Below are 17549 nucleotides of genomic sequence, written 5' to 3'. Positions count from 1 at the left end.
CTGGGCCTGGCATGTGGTTTCTGGCTGGGTCCTTTGGCAGGAAGAGGCCCTGTTTGTGACCCTCACATCCCCCTCCCCTCCCCATTCCAGGGATGACAGGAAAGGTGGAGGAGCCCCAGTACAAGAAGGACAAGCAGCTGAATGAGAAGATCTCCCTTTTCCGAGGTGACATCACCAAGCTGGAGGTGGACGCCATTGTCAACGCCGGTGAGTGGCTGGCTTGAGCCAGAGGCCCTGGGTGGCCGCTTCGTTTGCCTTTGCCGGGGTCCGCTGTGCCAGGGATGTGTGGGCGCCGTCTGGTTCCCCAGAGGCTCCAGGGTGCCGGGCGAGGATGTACGGCTGGCGCCACGGGACCCAGCGTGGTGGCCACTTAGCCTCGGCATCCCTGGGATGCCTGACCTGCTGGGTCGGGGGCATGCTCTGCCTCGCCGCCTCGCAGCAGCTCCGAGACCCATTAGCCGCCGCTAATGGGCGGCTGCGGAGGGGGGGCACAGCTGGATGGGGCGGGGCTGCCCTGCCAGGAAGGCGGAGGCCAGCCCCCCTTCTACCCCCCAGCCTGATCCATGCTTGGAGAGCTGTGGCAACTCTCCTTCCACCCGCCCTGCTCACTTGGGAGCTGGAGCTGGGCAGGTGCGGGAGCTTGTGGGCAGAAGGGAGGGGCCCAGCACGCCCCCCCCGCCGCCCCCCCCTCCTCCCCCCCCCCCCCCCCCCGCGCCTTTCCAGCCCCTGAAAGTGAGAGCTGCGCAGCTTCCTGCTGGCGGCCAGTTGCCTCTTCCTGGCTTGACAGTTCATCGCGATGAGAAGTCGGGGTGGCTGCTCTGGGGGCCAGCGAGGGAGGAGGGGGGAGGGAAGGAGGGTGGGGAAGGGCGGAGAGGAGGGGGAGGAGGGCAGCTGCTCTCCAGTCTATCCAGCTGTCTATCCAGTGGCTGCTTCTCCGGCCCAGGTCACAGGGTCTGAGGAAGGGCTTTGGGAGGGGGGCTCAGCTACGGGGTGTCAAGGCTACATTAGGTCCAGCAGGCCACTGAGTCCCAGGCTGGAGTTGGAGCAGGCATCTCTCCTGGCTGCCCCAGGGTATCAGGACAGACTCAGAAGTTTCTGGAATCTCCTTGACTCCCCGTGGGCTTGTAGCAGCGGCGTCTGACCCCCGTGTTGACTAGAGGGCCTGTGCCTCCACGGCCCCCATGCGGTCCTGCTGATGCTGTTGCTGTCCCCCTTTTCTCCTGAAGTGCCCAGGCGGAGGGGATGCCCGCTCGTCTGGGTCCGCATGGCGTGCCTGGCAGTGGTATCATTGTGCTGTGTGTCTCCCGACTGGTGTCCTAATGGTGTAAACTGTGTCCCCACCCTGTTGGGCCTGCCGCAGGTGTGTGGTGCCGAGCCACACACAGGAGTTCACACGGGGGGGGCACTTGGGTCATCGTGGTTCTCTGCTGAGGGTTCTCATGTGCAGTGAGGTCTGCAAGCCCATGTGGAGAGACACTGAGACGGCCACACCGGGGCTGGCGGCCACCTTGGTGGCTTTGTGGGGGGAGAGAGTTGTTGTTTTTTGTTGGTTGTGGGGCTTGAACTCTGGGCCTGGGCGCTGTCCCTCAGCTCTTCAGCTCAAGGCGAGCGCTCTACCACTTGAGCCACAGCACCACTTCCGGTTTTCTGAGTGGTTCATTGGAGATCAGAGTCTCATGGACGTTCCTGCCCGGGCTGGCTTTGAACCGCGATCCTCAGATCTCAGCCTCCTGAGTAGCTCTTATTACAGCTGTGAGCCACCGGCACGGCACGGGAGAGCATTCTTGCTGCTAAGGGCAGACGGGGCTGGGCTGACTGAGGGGCAGTCACAAAGCCCATGTGACTGTCCTGCTGGGGGCCAGGCACTGCCAGTCCCTGGCACCCGCCCAATGCTTTTCCTGCTGAGGCACAAAGGGGCCTGAGGGAAAAGTGTGATTGGCTCGGGGTCGGGTGAGGGCCCCGGGACTGAGGATGCACGGGTTCCAGAGGTTGAGGCCCGGCCCTTGGCTCTTCCTAAGTGCCCCGTGACTGACCAGACTGGACGTAGTGCTCTCAGCGCCTTGCTGAAAGTGCGGTGGAGCTGGGGGCTCTCCTTCTCCCTGGGCCTGCCTGGCCTTTTTCCTCCTCTGCACAGAGGAGCTGCTAGGGAGCCAGCCATCGGGTTCCTGGGGCAGGTGAGCTGTGCGTGTTCACCCAGTGCCAGCCACCCTGTCCCAGATTCCTGAGGCTAAAGCCATGGGCGTTGTACTCACCAACTTCCCCTTCCTGCTTGCCTCAACTTACCCATATCTCTTGGTGTGTTTTCCCACATTCTCCCTATTCTAGAAAGGGCTTCACCTGCCTGGTAGTTGACGAAGCAGGTCTTGAATACAGATTCCTATCCAGAGCCTGTGTCCCCAGTGATCAGGACAGCCTTGGCCCTGGTCAGACCTTGGGGGCCCTCTGTGACTCCCCTCCAAGTCCCCAGGGGCTCCCGTGGTGTGGACTCCAACCCCCAGCCCTGCCACCCACCAGGGGGCAGCAGAGATCAAGGTTCCCGAGGAGCTGTAAATCAGCCTGTTTATTAGCGGAATAAAAAGTCTTGGCGACGCGGGGCTTCTGGAGGCTGCATAAATCTGCGTCTGTGCCTCGTGAAACCCATATGTGCTTAATTCATATGTAAAGTTTCAAGCAGGAAGAGAATACGTGTCCATTAAATTCTATTTGACTTGATTATAATCATTAGCCATGAATAATTGCTTCTCAGCTCCGACCACGGAGCCACCACAATGGGCTGGAGGAGAGAGCAATTATCTCGGGGTGAGAATTTTCAAATTCTTATTTTTTGAAGCCAGGGGTAGCATTGGTCCCGTGGGGATTTGGTGATCCATAGAGATGGATGGGGGCTCAGGAGGGGCTGGAGGCTTGAGGTCCAGCCGGAGCCTCTGGGTTTCGTGTGTGTGTGTGGGGGGGGGGGAGGTCCCTTTTTGTCCCTTCTGCCAAATGGGGATGGGCGTCACCACCTGGTCCTCACTCCAGCTGGGAGGACATGAAGAGGCGGAGCAGGGGAGTTGGGGAGGGCCTGTGATGTAAAGGGGGGGGGTCTGGGTCTGGGTCCCCCAGCTTGAGAAGCTGAGGGCGGGGCATGGGCATGTCCCTGTACCTTGGAAGGCCTCAGAATGCTTCCTATCTCCCACCTCATTCTGGGAACTTGGAAATGGGACGTGTGTGTGTGTGTGTGTGTGTGTGTGTGTGTGTGTGTGTGTGTGTGTGTGTGTGTGTGTGTGTGTGTGTGTGTGTGTGTGTGTTGGTGTGTGTGTGTGTGTGTGTGTGTGTGTGTGTGTGTGTGTGTTGGTTCTGGAGCTTGCACTCAGGGCCTGGGAGCTCTCCGTGCGGTTTTATTTATTGTACTAGGCTGGCATTTTCCCTGAGGTTTTTTATTCAAGGTAGATGCTCTACCATTTGAACCATATTTCCACTTCCAACTATTTTTTCTTAATTGAAGATAAGAGTTTCATGGACTTTCCTGCTGCTGGGGCTGGCTTTTTTTGGGGGGTCGGTTGTGGGGCTTGAACTCTGGACTTGGGTGCTGTCCCTGAGCTCTGTAGCTCAAGGTGAGCACTCTACCACTTGTCTTTGAACCTCGATCCTCAGATCTCAGCCTCCTGAGTAGCTAGGATTTCAGGCATGAGCCACCAGCGCCCAGCTTGGGGCTGACTTTGAACAGAGCTCCTCTGGTCTCAGCCTTCTGAGTAGCTAGGATTACAGGCGTGAGCCACAGCACTTGGCTGGGGCTTTCTCCCTGGTCACCTGGCATTTGAAGTGCAGGGCTGGGCTTGGCCTCTGCTTGCCCAGTGTTTGGGATGTGATGGGGCGGTGGAGGCAGGCGTGTGCTGGGAGATGCGCATGCGTGGTGTGTGGCTGGAGTGGGATGCTGGGCAAGAGAACAGATCAGGGCGCCTGGCAGGTGAGCAGCAGGGCTAGAGGTCATGGAGACACAACAAATTCACTGGGCCCTCCCCAGCTCTGTCCCCACTGGCTGGTGGCCAAGGCCGCTTGCCGGGCAGCACCCAGGAGAGTCGCAGGCCCCTGCCATCTGTGCCGGCCACGGCTTCTGCCCACAGGGGCACGCCGCATCCATCTTAATTAACTTGGCCTGCCAAGCCATGGAGATAAGTCAGGGAGGCCCTGAGGCCCCGTGGTGGAGAGGGAGATTGCTAGAGGGTAGAGCCAGCTTCTCTAGCTTGGCCTGTGACCCCTACGGCTATGTCTGGGGAACATGGGCCTAAGGTCTGTGCACTGCATTCCTTTTTTGGGGGCCAGTCCTGGGGCTTGAACTCAGGGCCCGGGCACTGTCTCTGAGCTGCTTTTGCTTCAGGCTAGCATTCTACCACTTGAGCCACAGCACCACTTCCAGCTTTTTCTGTGTATGTGGTATTGAGGAGTTGAACCCAGGGCTTCCTGCATGCTAGGCAAGCACTCTACCACTGAGCCACCTTCCCAACCTGCACTGCATTCCTGACAAAGAACCCTATTCTTGCTGGATGTGGGTGGCTCATGCCTGTAACTCTAGCTACTTAGGATGCTGAAACCTGAGGATTGTGGTTCGAAGCCAGCCTGGGCAGGAAAGTCCGTGAGACTCTTATCTTCAATAAACTATGAGAAAGCCAGACATGGAGCTGTGGTTCAAGTGGTAGAGAGCTAGCCTTGAGCACAAAAGCTCAAGGACAGCGACCAGGTCTTGAATTCAAGCCCCAGGACCAGCACCAAAATACAAAACCAAAACAAAACCAAAAATCAGAGCTTGCCATTCTTGGCCAGCCCAGGGGACTGATTGGTGTTGGGCCTTTGAGATAGAAGGAGACGGAGCAGAGGTGCGATACTTGGACAGACAGGAGTCTCTCCCTTCAAAGCAGGCTCAGGGTGGCACCCAAGGTTCTCGGACACAGAGGCCAGGCTCCTGCTGGCACCTCGGAGTCTGGGAGGGTGGGTGGGAGGAGAGAAAGAGAGAGAGAGAGAGAGAGAGAGAGAGAGAGAGAGAGAGAGAGAGAGAGAGAGAGAGAGAGAGAGAGAGAGAGAGAGAGATCTCCCCCAGTAAATTAATACTGGGGACGTCAGGAGCAACTAAGTAGACTATAATGTGCCAAAGCGCCGGGAGGAAGAAAGGTCTGAATAAAGTACGTGCGACGCCACAGGGACCAATTAATTCTGCGAGGAGGTGGCAGGCCGGCGAGGGGGGCCGGGGAGGCCTTTGAGGGGCCTGGGCACGCAGGCTGGGCCGTGAAGAACAGGTGGAAAGCTATGTTTCACCGCGACAAGCTGGGCGCACAGGGAGGCTTTTAAGCCGCTTATTTATTTAAAATAAGGCATGAGTGGCGCTCTGTTTCCTTAAGTCTTGGGGCTTTGATTTGTGAGAATCTGCCAGCCTCTTATCCGTGCCCCTCTTCTGAGCCCTCATAAACCCTCGCTTCCTGTCTTCCAGCCTGGCACGGCCTGGTGAGGAGCTGGCTGCCCAGCCGGGCCCCGCCCCTCCCCCGGCCCTCCCCCCCTCCCCCCCTTCCCCCCTGCGGCTGGACCCAGTGATTTAGAGACCGGCTTGATGGACTAGCAAGCTGGGGGCCGCGGGGACGCAGGCTGCCTGGTGGGAAGTGATCTGACGCTAAACTGTCGTCGTAAATCGCTTTATCTGTCACTTCAGATTTAAATGCGTTTGCTGAGGCTTTCGGCCTCCAACAGCAGCAACACTTTGCGGTGCAGGGGGGGGGTGAGGAAGAGGGAAGGGGGCCCAGCCTGGCCCACTCTGCTGCTGGACAGGACCACGGGCCCCACCTGTGCTCCCCCTCCCCTTTCTCCTCCTCCAGCCCCTCCTCCTCAGAGGCCACAAAGCGCTGACCCCTGACCACACCCAGCCTGCGGGGTGATCTCACCATCCCCCAGAGGATAGTGGTCACACCGAGCAGGGCGCACGTGTTGAAGGGGTAGGTGGCAGAGCTGAATTAGAACGCGTGGCCTTTCATTCATCCAGCAAACCCGGATGGAAGGTCTTCTGGGCACCAGGAGTGTGTGTATGTGGGGGTGGGGGTCAGCCGGGCTACCAAACACATAAGCCGTAATCGCATACAAGGGGCAGGGGGATGTGTGAATGAGAAGGAAAGCCAAGGGGATGAGGCATGGGGGGGTCTGTCTCGCCTGATGGGGTGGGAGGCAATCTGGAAGGCTTCCTGGAAGAGGGGACAATTGAGTTGTAATGGGGGCTGAGTTGGTAGTTGTGAGGGGAGAAGGTGGTGGGAGGGGTCAGCCAGGCCTGCTAGAGAAGTTTGCTGGGTGGAATTGGTAGGAGGTGGGGAGTACAAGATGGTGAGGATGAGGGTACCCAGGACGGAAAGTCTAGGCTGTGTTTATATCTCATGCCCACTCTGCACCATTGATATGATTGACTGCTAATGGGGGAACAAGCTCAGAGACATGAAGCAACTCACCTAAGGCCACACAGCATGGTGGTGGAGCTGGAGTGGGAGGTGTGTCAGACTCCTGAGCCCCCAGAGAATCTGTTGGTTCCCTCAGTGAGGTGGGGGAGGGACACCTGCTCTTCATTCTCTTTTCCCTAGGTGAGAAATTTGGTTCTCAGACTGGGTTTTCTGTCCTTGTTGCTTGGAAGCCAAGAGTAATGGAGAGGGATGGGAGGCGTGGCTCAGGTGGTAGAGTGCCAGCCAATAAGTGAAAGCGTGGGATACTGAATTCAAGCCTGGGTTTGTGGGATCCCTGGAACCTTGTGGTGGGCACCCGCTGCCTGGTCACCCCTGAACACCCCCAAAATAGGGCTTCTGGGGCCACAGCACCGGACAAAAGTCTGGGCCAGGAGTGAAAGCCTGGTGCTGGTACTGGGAGGAGAGAGGGACATGCTCAGGACTGCCTTCCCTCTGTCTCCATCCTTCAGTGACAGGTGGGGGGGGCTGGTCTGTCGGGGGGGGGTTCAGGCTCCCCCCCCCCCTGCTGAGCAGCCCAAAGCAGCCAGCCATAGCCAAGCCCTGATGTCCCCGCTCCGGGAGCAGCGTGGCTCACTTCCACAAGGTCGAGCGTGGTTACATAAATTCATAAATGATGAATCCCTGCTGAATTATTGAGGCTCCCTCCGGGCCTGCAGGACCTGGTCCAGTGAGCTGTGTGGGCCGGTGGGCGGGACTCGGGCGGCCCGGGAAGGTCCTTCCTCCCCAAGGTCTTGGCCAAGTGCCTGCTGATTGGCCAGAGTCTTCTTGTCGTTTCCACAGGGATTTGGGCAGTGGAGGGGCGAGGGGTGTGTGGGGGGCACCCTTGGCTCTGGGCTCTTGAACTCCGTCCTGGGTTTCAGTCAGTGATTGGTGAGTGAATGCGTGATCAAAGTTGGAGAGCTGGTCAGATGTCAGGACCTGCTGTGGGGGACCCCCTCTTTCTGCCCCAGCCTGGCCCTCTCCCCACTAGCTCTCTGGGCTGGAAGGGGGACAGCTGATTTCATAGTTGAGAATGTGGTTCCTGGGCTAGTCTTGGGGATACTCGGGGGTGGAGGGAGGTTACAAGGCAATCAGGAGCCTATCTGTAGCTCAGAGAGGTTTGGCAACTTGCTCAGGGCCACACAGCAGGAAAGCAACAAGACATAGCCTGAGACCCAGGCCTCCTGACTCTTGGCTGTGAGCCTTTTGTGTTCTGGGCCCTTTTCTCCCATTCAGGAAAGACTCTCGGTTAGGAAGAGGGCAGGCGGAGCGCACTCTGTCCAGCGCCTCCCGTCCTTGGAGTCGCCCGGCCGCACCTGTGCGCCTGCCGTGTCCTCGCTGTCCGGAGCACTGGGCCATGGAGGCCAGAGCTTGTGGGAATGTGTGTGTTTTGAAATTAATGGGGGCTATTAAATTGGCCAAGCATGAAAGGGTTGGAGCTGCAGCCTTGGGCTTGCTCACCTGGCTGAGGCTGCCCGCTTAGCCACTGTGTGTCCCTAGGAGACGAAAGGTGGGTGGCTCCACCCAGCTGTGGGGCCCCCCTCCCCAGGGGCAAGCACCTCCCCCCATTCCACATAGCCTAGATGTAGGAGATCCTGGCTGCTCCCCCTCTCCCACGCCACCCACCACAGGCCGTCCACGGTGGGTCTGAGACCTAATGTGGATCCCAGCCGCACTGCACGCTGACTCTAGCCTCTGGAAGTCTGCTCACCTCTCTGATTCTTCGTGGTCTTTGTCTGGAAGAGGGGTGGGTGTATGCCAGGCTTTGTCCCCCAGGGCCAGGAGTCTGAAGCACAACCCTGTGTATAAAATGCCCAGCACCGTGTGGGGGTGCAGAGCCCCCCCAAAGGCAGCTTGTTCCCACTGCCCTTGCTGCATCTGGAGGCAGGTTTGCCCCAGGCAGTGGGGTTCAGTCAGCGGGGCTGCTCTGCTCAGCTCTGTGGGGCTGTGGGTGGGGGTGGGGGTGATGGCCTCTTTGTCCCCTGAGGACATTGTGGGCTGGTGTGGGGTGGTTAAGGGGATGGCCCCCTCCTGACAACCACTGTCTTTCAAATTGGGGGTTTCCTGGCCATGAGGACATGGGGGTTGGGGGAATGCCCTCTGTCCCCTAGGTGGCATTTCAAAATGTTCCCTTTGGCACTGCTTAATTAATTAATTCTTTGTACTGGTCCTGGGGCTTAACTTGGGGCTGGGCACTGTCCCTGAGCTCATTTGCTTAAGGCTAATGCTCTACCACTTGAGCCACAGCTCCATTTCCTGTTTTTTTGGTAGTTAATTGGAGATCAGAGTCTTGTAGACTTCAGCCTCCTGAATAGCTAGGATTACAGGTGTGAGCTACCCAATTGCTTTATTTTGCAAATTACCTGTCTTGATGTGTCCTCAGACTCTGGTGACATCCAAGGTGGGTAGCATCATTGTAGCCCCTGCTCCTTGAAGTCTTACTAACCCAAGTGCAGCTTTCCAGGCGGCTGTGGGGGACATTGGCTGGGCTGGGGTGCCATCCCTGGAGGTGGGCACAAGCCGGCCTAAGATGGCTCTGGTGGCCTGGGTCATGACTGCTTACAAGGCACACTGAACTTTGGCAGGCCCTTCTCTGGGACTTAGTTTCCCCATGTGGACCTCAGGATTCTGAGCCAAGAAGTAAGTCCTGCCTTGTTGCCCAGTACGCTGGATTTGTGTGCATAGGTACTGGGGTTACTGGTGAAGCCCACTAGACCAGGACCCCTCAAAGGACAAAGCTGGGCCTCTGACTGTGTCTTCCCTGACTGGGAGTGGGGGGGGGGGTCTCATGGTGGGGAGTCCCAGGTTGCCTGCACAGTGGGTCTCCAGGAAAAACGGACATAAAGGAACTGGGGGCTCCCCCCGGGCAGGCAGCCCGGCACAACCACCACACGTGGACTTCTCACCCACGCTCCCCTCAGCGGAATGGGCGGGACCTGCTATTTATGCTGCGTAGGTAGGAAGACGGGGAGGATGAAGGGCAGAGGATCACTGTGGGGAGGCAGGCAGCAGAGGCTGAGAGCTGGGGGCGGGGGAGGGCGGTGGCTGGCTGGCTGTGGTGCTCCCCCTCCCAGTGGCAACAAGTGGTGATCACTGGCGTCCCCCTCCTGCTCCCAGGCCACCTCCACCCTCTCCAGACGTTGTGATAGCCATCAAAATGGGAGTCGGGGTAGCAGGTGGGAGAGGAGCGCCTGCTGTCAGCGTCCTCTGCCAGCAGGGCCCGCGTCTGCTTTATTATTGCCGCCTGGCTGTATTTCACGTACCGCTTAAACACCATCAAACGCCACATCCCTTTTGAAAAGCAAGAGCTACCTTACTGAGGAGAAGCAGGAACATGAAAATCTACCAAGCAAATGGCCAGAATTGACATTGGCCACGGAGCTTCAGCAGCTATTGTCAAAGGAGCTAAATCTTTGCCTGCAGTCAGAGGGACAGTGTCCTGGGAGGGAGGGGTCTGGAGAGCTCCTGGAGGGACCTCTGAAGGTCACCTCCCACCCCGTGGCCTCCGCGGCCTCCCCAGCCTTGGCCTCTACTCAGCCTTGTTCTCATCCTGACAAGGAGGTAGGCACCCCACGGTGCAGAGTGGGGGGCCACAGCAGGGTCAGATAAGATAGGGCTCAAATCTTCCCTGGCCTATCATTAATACACTCTCATGACCTGGGCCAGGATGCACCTTCCCCTGAGCCTCAGTTTCCTTGTCTGTACTCCAGAGAGAGGGAGGCTCAGGGTGAAGCAGTGAATGCCCGCCAGGTGCTTGGAATTCAGTGCGAGGGGGCTGCCGTGAGCAGGAAGTGGCATGTGAAATGGAATTGATTTTTGAAAAAGTGTTTAACCTACCGATTCCCATTGAAAAATAACCACAGTGAAACGAAGTACCATTAAAACAGCTCAGTGGTAGAGCGCCTGCCCAGCAAGCATGAGGCCCCGATCTCATCTCCAGTACCACATAAAACAAAAAAAAACTACAAAAAGCAAAAACAAAAAACCCAAACCTAACCCACAACAAAAAAAATCAGTCATTCAAGAGCTACTCAGGAGGCTGAGAAGGATGGGAGAAAAACTGTAAGACTTCCATGTCCAGTTAACCAATAAAAAGCCTGGCCTGGGGGGCAGGGGCATACTTCAACTGGTAGAACACCAGCTGGACAAGCAAATCAAGTGAGTGTGATCATGAATTCAAACCCTAGAACCACCAAAACAAAACAAAACAACACAATAAATAAGGGCTCTATCCTGGGCATCTCTTTGGAACGTGGCCATGCTCTTGGCCATTGCTGGGACTCTTGGCCTTGGCATGTGCTTGCTGACCCACCAGCCTCCTGTCTCATTGTGGACAGGCCCTCTGCTAGCTACAGACCCTGCCACGGCTGCATATGTAGGGCAGCTTGGTTCCCACCCAGGTGACACCTTAGAACTAGGGACAGATCTGTCGCACCCGAAAATGAGAGGGGACTTGGAGCTTCCTAGCAGCCATCACAAAAAGGGAAACAGAGCTGGCCACCGAGGCTTACGTCTGTAACCCTAGTTACTCAGGAAGCTAAGATCTGGAGATCAGGGTTCGAAGCCAGACTGGGCAGGAAAGTCCGTGAGACTCTTACTGCTAGCTATCAGAAAACCGGAAGTGGAGTTGTGGCTCAAAAGTGGTAGGATGCTAGCCTTGAGTAAAAAGAGCTCAGGTGCCCAGGTCTTGAGTTCAAGCCTCAGTACCAGCACAAAAACAAAGGAAAACAGAATTTTAGATGTGTAATTCTCCATTTAGAAACCAATTTAAATTTTGGTGTGATAATGCCTTTTTTCTTTCTAGTCCTCATACCAACTGCTTTTTTTTTGGTTGGTCGTGGGGGGCTTGAACTCTGAGCCTGGGTGCTGTCCCTGCGCTCTGCAGCTCAAGGCGAGAGAGAGAGAGAGAGAGAGAGAGAGACAGACAGACAGAGAGAGAGAGAGACAGAGAGAGAGAGAGAGAGAGAGAGTGTGTGTGTGTGTGTGTGTGTGTGTGTTGCTGGGGACTGAACCCTAACTGTTTCTTATTTCTTCTACAAATAGTTTATCCCTTGCCCCCTAGCCCGTCACACTTCACTCTTTTTTTTTTTTTTTTGGCGGTTGTGGGGCTTGAACTCTGGGCCTGGGTGCTGTCCCTCAGCTCTTCAGCTCAAGGCGAGCGCTCTACCACTTGAGCTACAGCGCCACTTCCGGTTTTCTGGTGGTTTATTGGAGATAGGAGTCTCATGGTCTCTCCTGCCTGGGCTGGCTTTGAACCGCGATCCTCAGATCTCAGCCTCCTGAGTAGCTAGGATTACAGGTGTGAGCCACTGGCGCCCGGCTTCACACTTCACTCTTGAAGTGCGCCCCCATGCACGGCTTTGCGTCTGAGTCAGGAGCCTCTCTGCCCTCGTCTCTACCGCTGTGTTCCTTGCCGTCCTTCTCGGTGCCTGGCCTCTGGGCCTCCGTCTTGCCCAGGCCCACAGGGTCTTGCTTCTGTGGTGTCTCTCACAGGAGCCTGTGACTAATAAGGGTGCCCTCAGGGGGCCGGCGCAATCCTTCCCTCCTTAATATTGGAGTTTAAAAATGTGTCACCGTGGATTTGAAGGCAAGGCTTGTTCCTGCTGAGAGGAGCGGCCTGGAGATTGGTCTCGCCTTCGGAGTCGCACAGGCGGCTGCATAAATTCCAGCGCCTGGGAGGGGAGCCTTCCTCCTGGTCCCTCCACAGCTGCCCCCCACCTTTCCAGCCCCCTGCCTCCCCCCGCCTGGCCCTTGGGTGAGCGCAGGAAGACGCCCGCTGGAGGACTCGGACATCTTTGCAGTCAGGCTGGAGGCCATGGCTAATGCCATGTCATGCAGTTTTAATCTCAGGAGAAGATGAGTGACTTCTGGGGCTGGGCGGGGGGTCTCCCACCCCTGACTTAAGGGCTCCCCTAGGCCTCCTGTTAGCTGTACAGCAGATGGCCCCAAAGGGGCATTTTTAGTCCCAGGTGACTTCTGACCTCATCTGGAAGGGACAGTCGGGGGATTAGGGTGAGCCCCACCTCCAGGCAGACCCCCTCCCTTCTTCCCTCTTGCTGGGGGGGGCACAGAATAGGACATGGACGGGTGGGTGGAGGATGGATGTGTGAGGGCTGGGGGCCCACTGCGTGTAATCTGGAGGCTCTGGTTAGTGACTTGGTGACAGCCCACAGCGGGTGTTGGGAGAGCTGAGCAGCCCGGCCCTTTTTGGCCACTGAGAGGCCACAGTGAGCAGCACAGGGCCATGTTCTGCGCTCCCCAGCGGCCACCTCTGCACGTGGTGAGCCTTGCATGGCTGCCCCCCCAGTGCTTCCTGGGCCGTTCAGCTCTGGCAGCCCACAGCTCTGGTGGTGGCAGAGGTGAGCCTGGCCTCGGGGATGTGCCCTCAGACGGCCCCTGGTACTTGCAGGGAGCTGGTGGGAGGGTCGGGGCAGTACGGGCAAGCTTCCAGGGCTGTCAGGGAGCCGAGGCACCAGGCAAGAGGGTAAGAAGGCTGTTTGTAGGCACTCCGGCTTCTGCTGGCCCCGAGAGGGTGCCAAGTGGCCATTTACCACCTGGCACATGATGTCTGCAGGCGTCCAGAGAGCCACCCGGCTGCCGAAGGGGCCCCGAAGGCTCCCTGCAGCCTCTGTCTGGGAGAGGAGGGGCTTTGTTTTTCCTTCCTCCCTAAATGTTATTGCCTTTATAGACTTTGGAAATCAGTTTTATGGCCTGTGTTGTTTGTCTGCTGAAATATCGGCAGCGCCGGGGGGGGTGGGAATAAATGGCAGGCAGGCTTCATTCTGGCCCTGAAAGGTTTGGAGACTCAGGGCAAGAGATGGAGTGCAGGTATAGCTGTCCCCAGCGAGGGTCACTTAGCTAGAGGTGGGGCAGGGGAGCTGTGGGCTAGGATTGGGAGGAGAGTTTCTTGCCAGTGTTGGCTTGAGCTTGGGGACCTTTCTTCTGATGGCTCCACCTGACTGGGAGCCTGAAGGTCTTTCTGTTCTTGCTTTTGTTCCTTTCTTTTTGTGTGTGTATGTGTGCCAGTATTGGGGGTGTCCCTTAGTGTTTTCCACTTAAGGTTGGTAGTGGTTCAGGCCACATGAGCCACAGCTAGCTCTACATCTTTTTTTTTTTTTCTTGTGGTTAATTGGAAAAAAAGTCTCATGGACTTTCTTGCCTGGACTGGCTGAGATCCTCCGATTTCAGCCTCCTTAGTAGCTAGGGTTACAGACGTAAGCCACCAGTGCCAGGCTAGCTTTCCTGTTCTTGATGTCTTCCTATGCTCAATGCCCCCCTAGGGCGCCATCTGGGGCACCCCACCATCCACTAGCAGTTCAGACTTCCTATATAAGGAAGAAAGAAGCCTTCGGGGTTGGCGAGGCTGGTGGCAAGCCTGGCCAAGTACTCCATCTTCAGGCAGAGTTGCCTGTATTCCCAGGAGCCAGGAGGGGGACAGAAATCTGCCAATGCATCCAGAAACTCCCTCCCCACCCCCATACCTTCCCCCCTTTCCCAGGACACCCCCTACTCCCACCCCAGGAGAAGTCGCTTCTCTGCCCCTTTCTGACCATGTGAAGAGCATCTGCAAATCAATAAGAAAAATGAGTGAGAGATGTGGACAGAGGATTCCCAGGAGGAAGAAAACAAATAGCCTGTAAGCAAGTGAAGAGAGGCAGAATTTTGTCTGTAATCAAGAAAAGGCTAATTGAAATAAGGGGCTTCTTTCTTTCCCCGCCAGGCAGGCATTAGGGTGGGGGAGAGGGCTGATGTCAGTTCTTGAAGCTCAGGTGCCATCTTGGGGTCACCCTTCTCTGGGTGTCTTCCAGGTGCCTCACCAAGCAAGTTGTAGATGCTCAGAAATGCTTGCTTTAGCTGGGTGCCGGTGGCTCTCACCTGTCATCCTAGCTCCTCAGGAGGCTGAGATCTAAGGATCATAGTTTGAAGCCAGCCCAGGCAGGAACATTTGTAGTGAACCAGCAAAAATCTAGAAGTGGAGGTATGGCTCAAGTGATAGAGCATCAGCCTTGAGCAAAAAAAAAAAAAAAAAAAAAAAAAAGCTCAGGAACAGTTCCCAGGCCCTGAGTTCAAGCCCTAGGACCAGATATGCACACACACAGACACACACACACACACACACACACACAGACACACACACACACACACAGACACACACACACACACACACACACCAAAGAAAGCTCTTTTGTACATGCAGCAGGACCACAGCTGTCCAGGTGTCTCCTTTGCTTCCTCAGGTACAGGGCTACCACCTGACATGCACCTGCTGGGCATTCAGCACAGCCTTTCCCTGCCCCGGTTCTCCAGCCCCTTCCAGCAGAGTGCCACACTGTCACATGGGGTGACCTGCTCTGACCCTGGGGCAGACCTGCCTGGAGCATGGGGCTGGGGGCTGCCTCCCCCGGGGTTCCCAGCCTCGCCCTGGCACAGAGGTCAGAAAGGGCGCTGTGGACAGGCCCTAGTACTGCTCCTGCGGGGCCCAGGTGCCATCCTCGGCTGCACCTAATCTGCAGAGCCCACTGTGCACCCCCAGGGGAGTCCCTGTTGATGGAGAGTCCGGGGAGAGAGCACGAGTCACACTTCAGTCAACCCCCAGTCCTGGGGAGCGGGGGTCTCCAGAGTCTTTGAATCATTCCCACCCCCACCTCCCTGTCCACTGGAAATCAGACAGTGGAGGGCATCTCCCGGCGCTGCCAGCGTGGAGCTCCGCAGTGGGGAGCCCCACAACTTCCTCTCGCAGCTCTAGTGTTCAACCTGCCGTCTTCCTCATTCAGGTCCTCTGACTGAGGCGGGCGCGGGGTCACCTTCCTCATCATTTGGGGGCCCCCTCGCTGGTGCTCAGCTGTAGCAGGGTGGCAGGGTTACAGCACTGGTGCTCAGTGATGGATTCATGCGGGGCGCAGGACTTGGTGGTGGGGGGCCTGGCCGCCGTGCCAGTGCCACCCGTCACTCCAGCCTTGGGCCCACTGCTGTCTGGGTCTCAGTTTGCTGACTTTGAAATGGCATAATCAGTCCTCCGGTGCCCCCCGCCCTGCGGGTATAACACGGTGACAGCTGCCTGGCACCTGGCACCCTTGGTCCTCATACCCTGCCTCTCACAGATGGGCACCCCCTCAGGAAGTCCCCCCCACCCATGATGAAGTTATAGCTCCAGATGGTCATGTGGTAAAGACGCATGTTCATTAGGAGACCCAGGCGCACAGCCCAGGCTGTGCCGAATGTGTCTCCGTGCAGCTTCCTGAAGACTGGGTTCAATAGAGAACACCTCAGCATCTTCCGGAGGGAAGTCCCATCTGCCCGCCCCCCTCCCCAGGGAGCCCCTGACTGGGGCAGGGAGACAGCCGCGGGGTTCCGGGGGTTCATCACCCTGGGCTTGTAATCTCTGCTTTAAAGAGGACCCGGCCCCTCCCCCCTGCCTCCACGATGACTAATCCATTCGCCAGGGCCCCCATCCAAGAGAAAGCTAATTAAAGAATTTCTGCTCTGGGCTCAGCCTGAACTTTGAAGATTCCCCTTGGTCTTCTTGGAGTTTCTCAAAACAGGTGGAGAAAGGGGGTGTCAGATAAACCCCTAGAGCCTTCATAATAGGCTTAGTGCCCCCCCCCACCTCCAAGCCCACCAGGCATCAAACAGCCTTCTGCCCAGTCCTGCTGAGCCAGGACCCCAGGCTGCTCCTGACCTAGGGCCCACAGGTTCCCTTGTTCTGAGCTCTTGGAGATCAGGCTCAACCTCCTGAACTTCGGGGTGATCTGCAGCGCAGTGAAGCGAGTGGCTCCTGAACCTCTCAGCTCTGGTGCGGAGATGTCCCAGGGCCCAGGGCCAGGTTCTAGGATGCTCAGAGAAGCTGGGCTCTGCTTGCTGCCCTTCCCCTCCAGGGCTCCCATGCCAGTCAACTGCTTGTTAGCCACTGGAGATCATAGCGTCTGTCTCTGTCTCTCTCTCCCAGGGCCTTACACAAGCCAGGCAGGTATGCTACGTTCCCCAGCCAGATTTTCATTAACCAACCAGGAATATGTGTTTGGTACTTACTAGTAGAACGTGGCTCTGAGACGTCCCTTTGCGTCCTGTGTCCCCGACCTGAGCAGAGCTCAGTAAGGACTTGATCCTGTGACTAGAATTTAGGCCTGTGCTTACTGACCTCAGACAATTTCCCGAGAGTCTTTGCAGGGGATCTCCGGGACCCCCAAATGTGGATGGGGTAGGAATCCCAGAACTTGACCATATGGTCCTTCTCAGCTTTGGCCAGGCATGGGGGTGGGGGTTGAAGTATGAGGTACACTGGTGGACCCACCCTCAGCTTCGCCCCCTTCTCGCCGCAGAGCCCCGAGGGAGTATTTAGACCCACGCTTCTTTGGGCAGAGATCTGGAGATGCATTCTCCTGCATCGCGGAAATCAAAATGATAAAAAGCTGCCACCGAATTCTGGGTGGCAGTAAATTACTTAACACCTGAAACAGGTTGAAATGTGGCCACTGTGGCTTTTAATAAGCCCATCTCCGATGCGGCCGCTTCTTCTAGGAGCCGCCCGGGTCTCCTCTCCAGGCATAATTTCATCGCGTCCCGGCTTGGCAGCGGTGCAAATAAGATTTCACTTCCCCTGTAAATCCCGGCGGGGGGAGCAGGCTTTCATTCGCGCTGTCAGTTAGCGCTGAGAGAACCTATTTCCTTTGCTGCAGGGCGAGAGGGGCCCTTCAGAGGCACTGGGCAGGAGGCCGGAGGCTGGGGCGGGGAGAGGCCGGGCTGTGTCAGCACCTGACCACCATGCGGGTGGAGGAGGCTGGAGAGGTGGCAGGCTGCTTAGCAGGGGGAGAGGGGAGCTTTATTTTGGAACTGGATAAGCCAGCACCATCCACATCCGTTGAGTCTGAATTCTGGGGATCACTGGGTGGCCTCACCTCCGGTCAGGACCTTCCTAAGCAGAGCACTGTGAATCAGCCACAGAACTTGGATGCTTATGAGACCAGAGATCCCCCTCCTAGGAAGTGGGGTCTGGAGAAGGGAAGTTCTAGAATCCCAGTGGTAACTGGGAAAGACCGAGGGCCGGATACAGGGGAGAAGCCATGGAGGGGGTGAGGGTCACCCCCACTCCTCCCACTCCTGTTT

General features: G+C 57.2%; 1 protein-coding gene across 2 annotated transcripts in view; it reads left to right on the top strand.

Moving 5' to 3' along the window:
- Positions 1 to 17549, top strand: part of Macrod1 (mono-ADP ribosylhydrolase 1) — a 140812-nt gene that overhangs the window by 11581 nt on the left and 111682 nt on the right. For both annotated transcript variants that reach the window (XM_070017951.1, XM_070017952.1), the window contains exon 3: positions 91 to 207. In XM_070017951.1, coding sequence (XP_069874052.1) covers positions 91 to 207 — 117 coding nt within the window. The remainder of the gene's footprint in view (positions 1 to 90; positions 208 to 17549) is intronic.

This window comes from Dipodomys merriami, unplaced genomic scaffold, assembly GCF_024711535.1.
Source record: "Dipodomys merriami isolate MVZ:Mamm:240054 unplaced genomic scaffold, mDipMer1.0.p SCAF_128, whole genome shotgun sequence".
In the NCBI taxonomy this organism is placed as follows: domain Eukaryota; kingdom Metazoa; phylum Chordata; class Mammalia; order Rodentia; family Heteromyidae; genus Dipodomys; species Dipodomys merriami.
The sequence above is the reverse complement of the archived record's forward strand: the minus strand, read 5'-3'. Positions and strand labels throughout refer to the sequence as shown.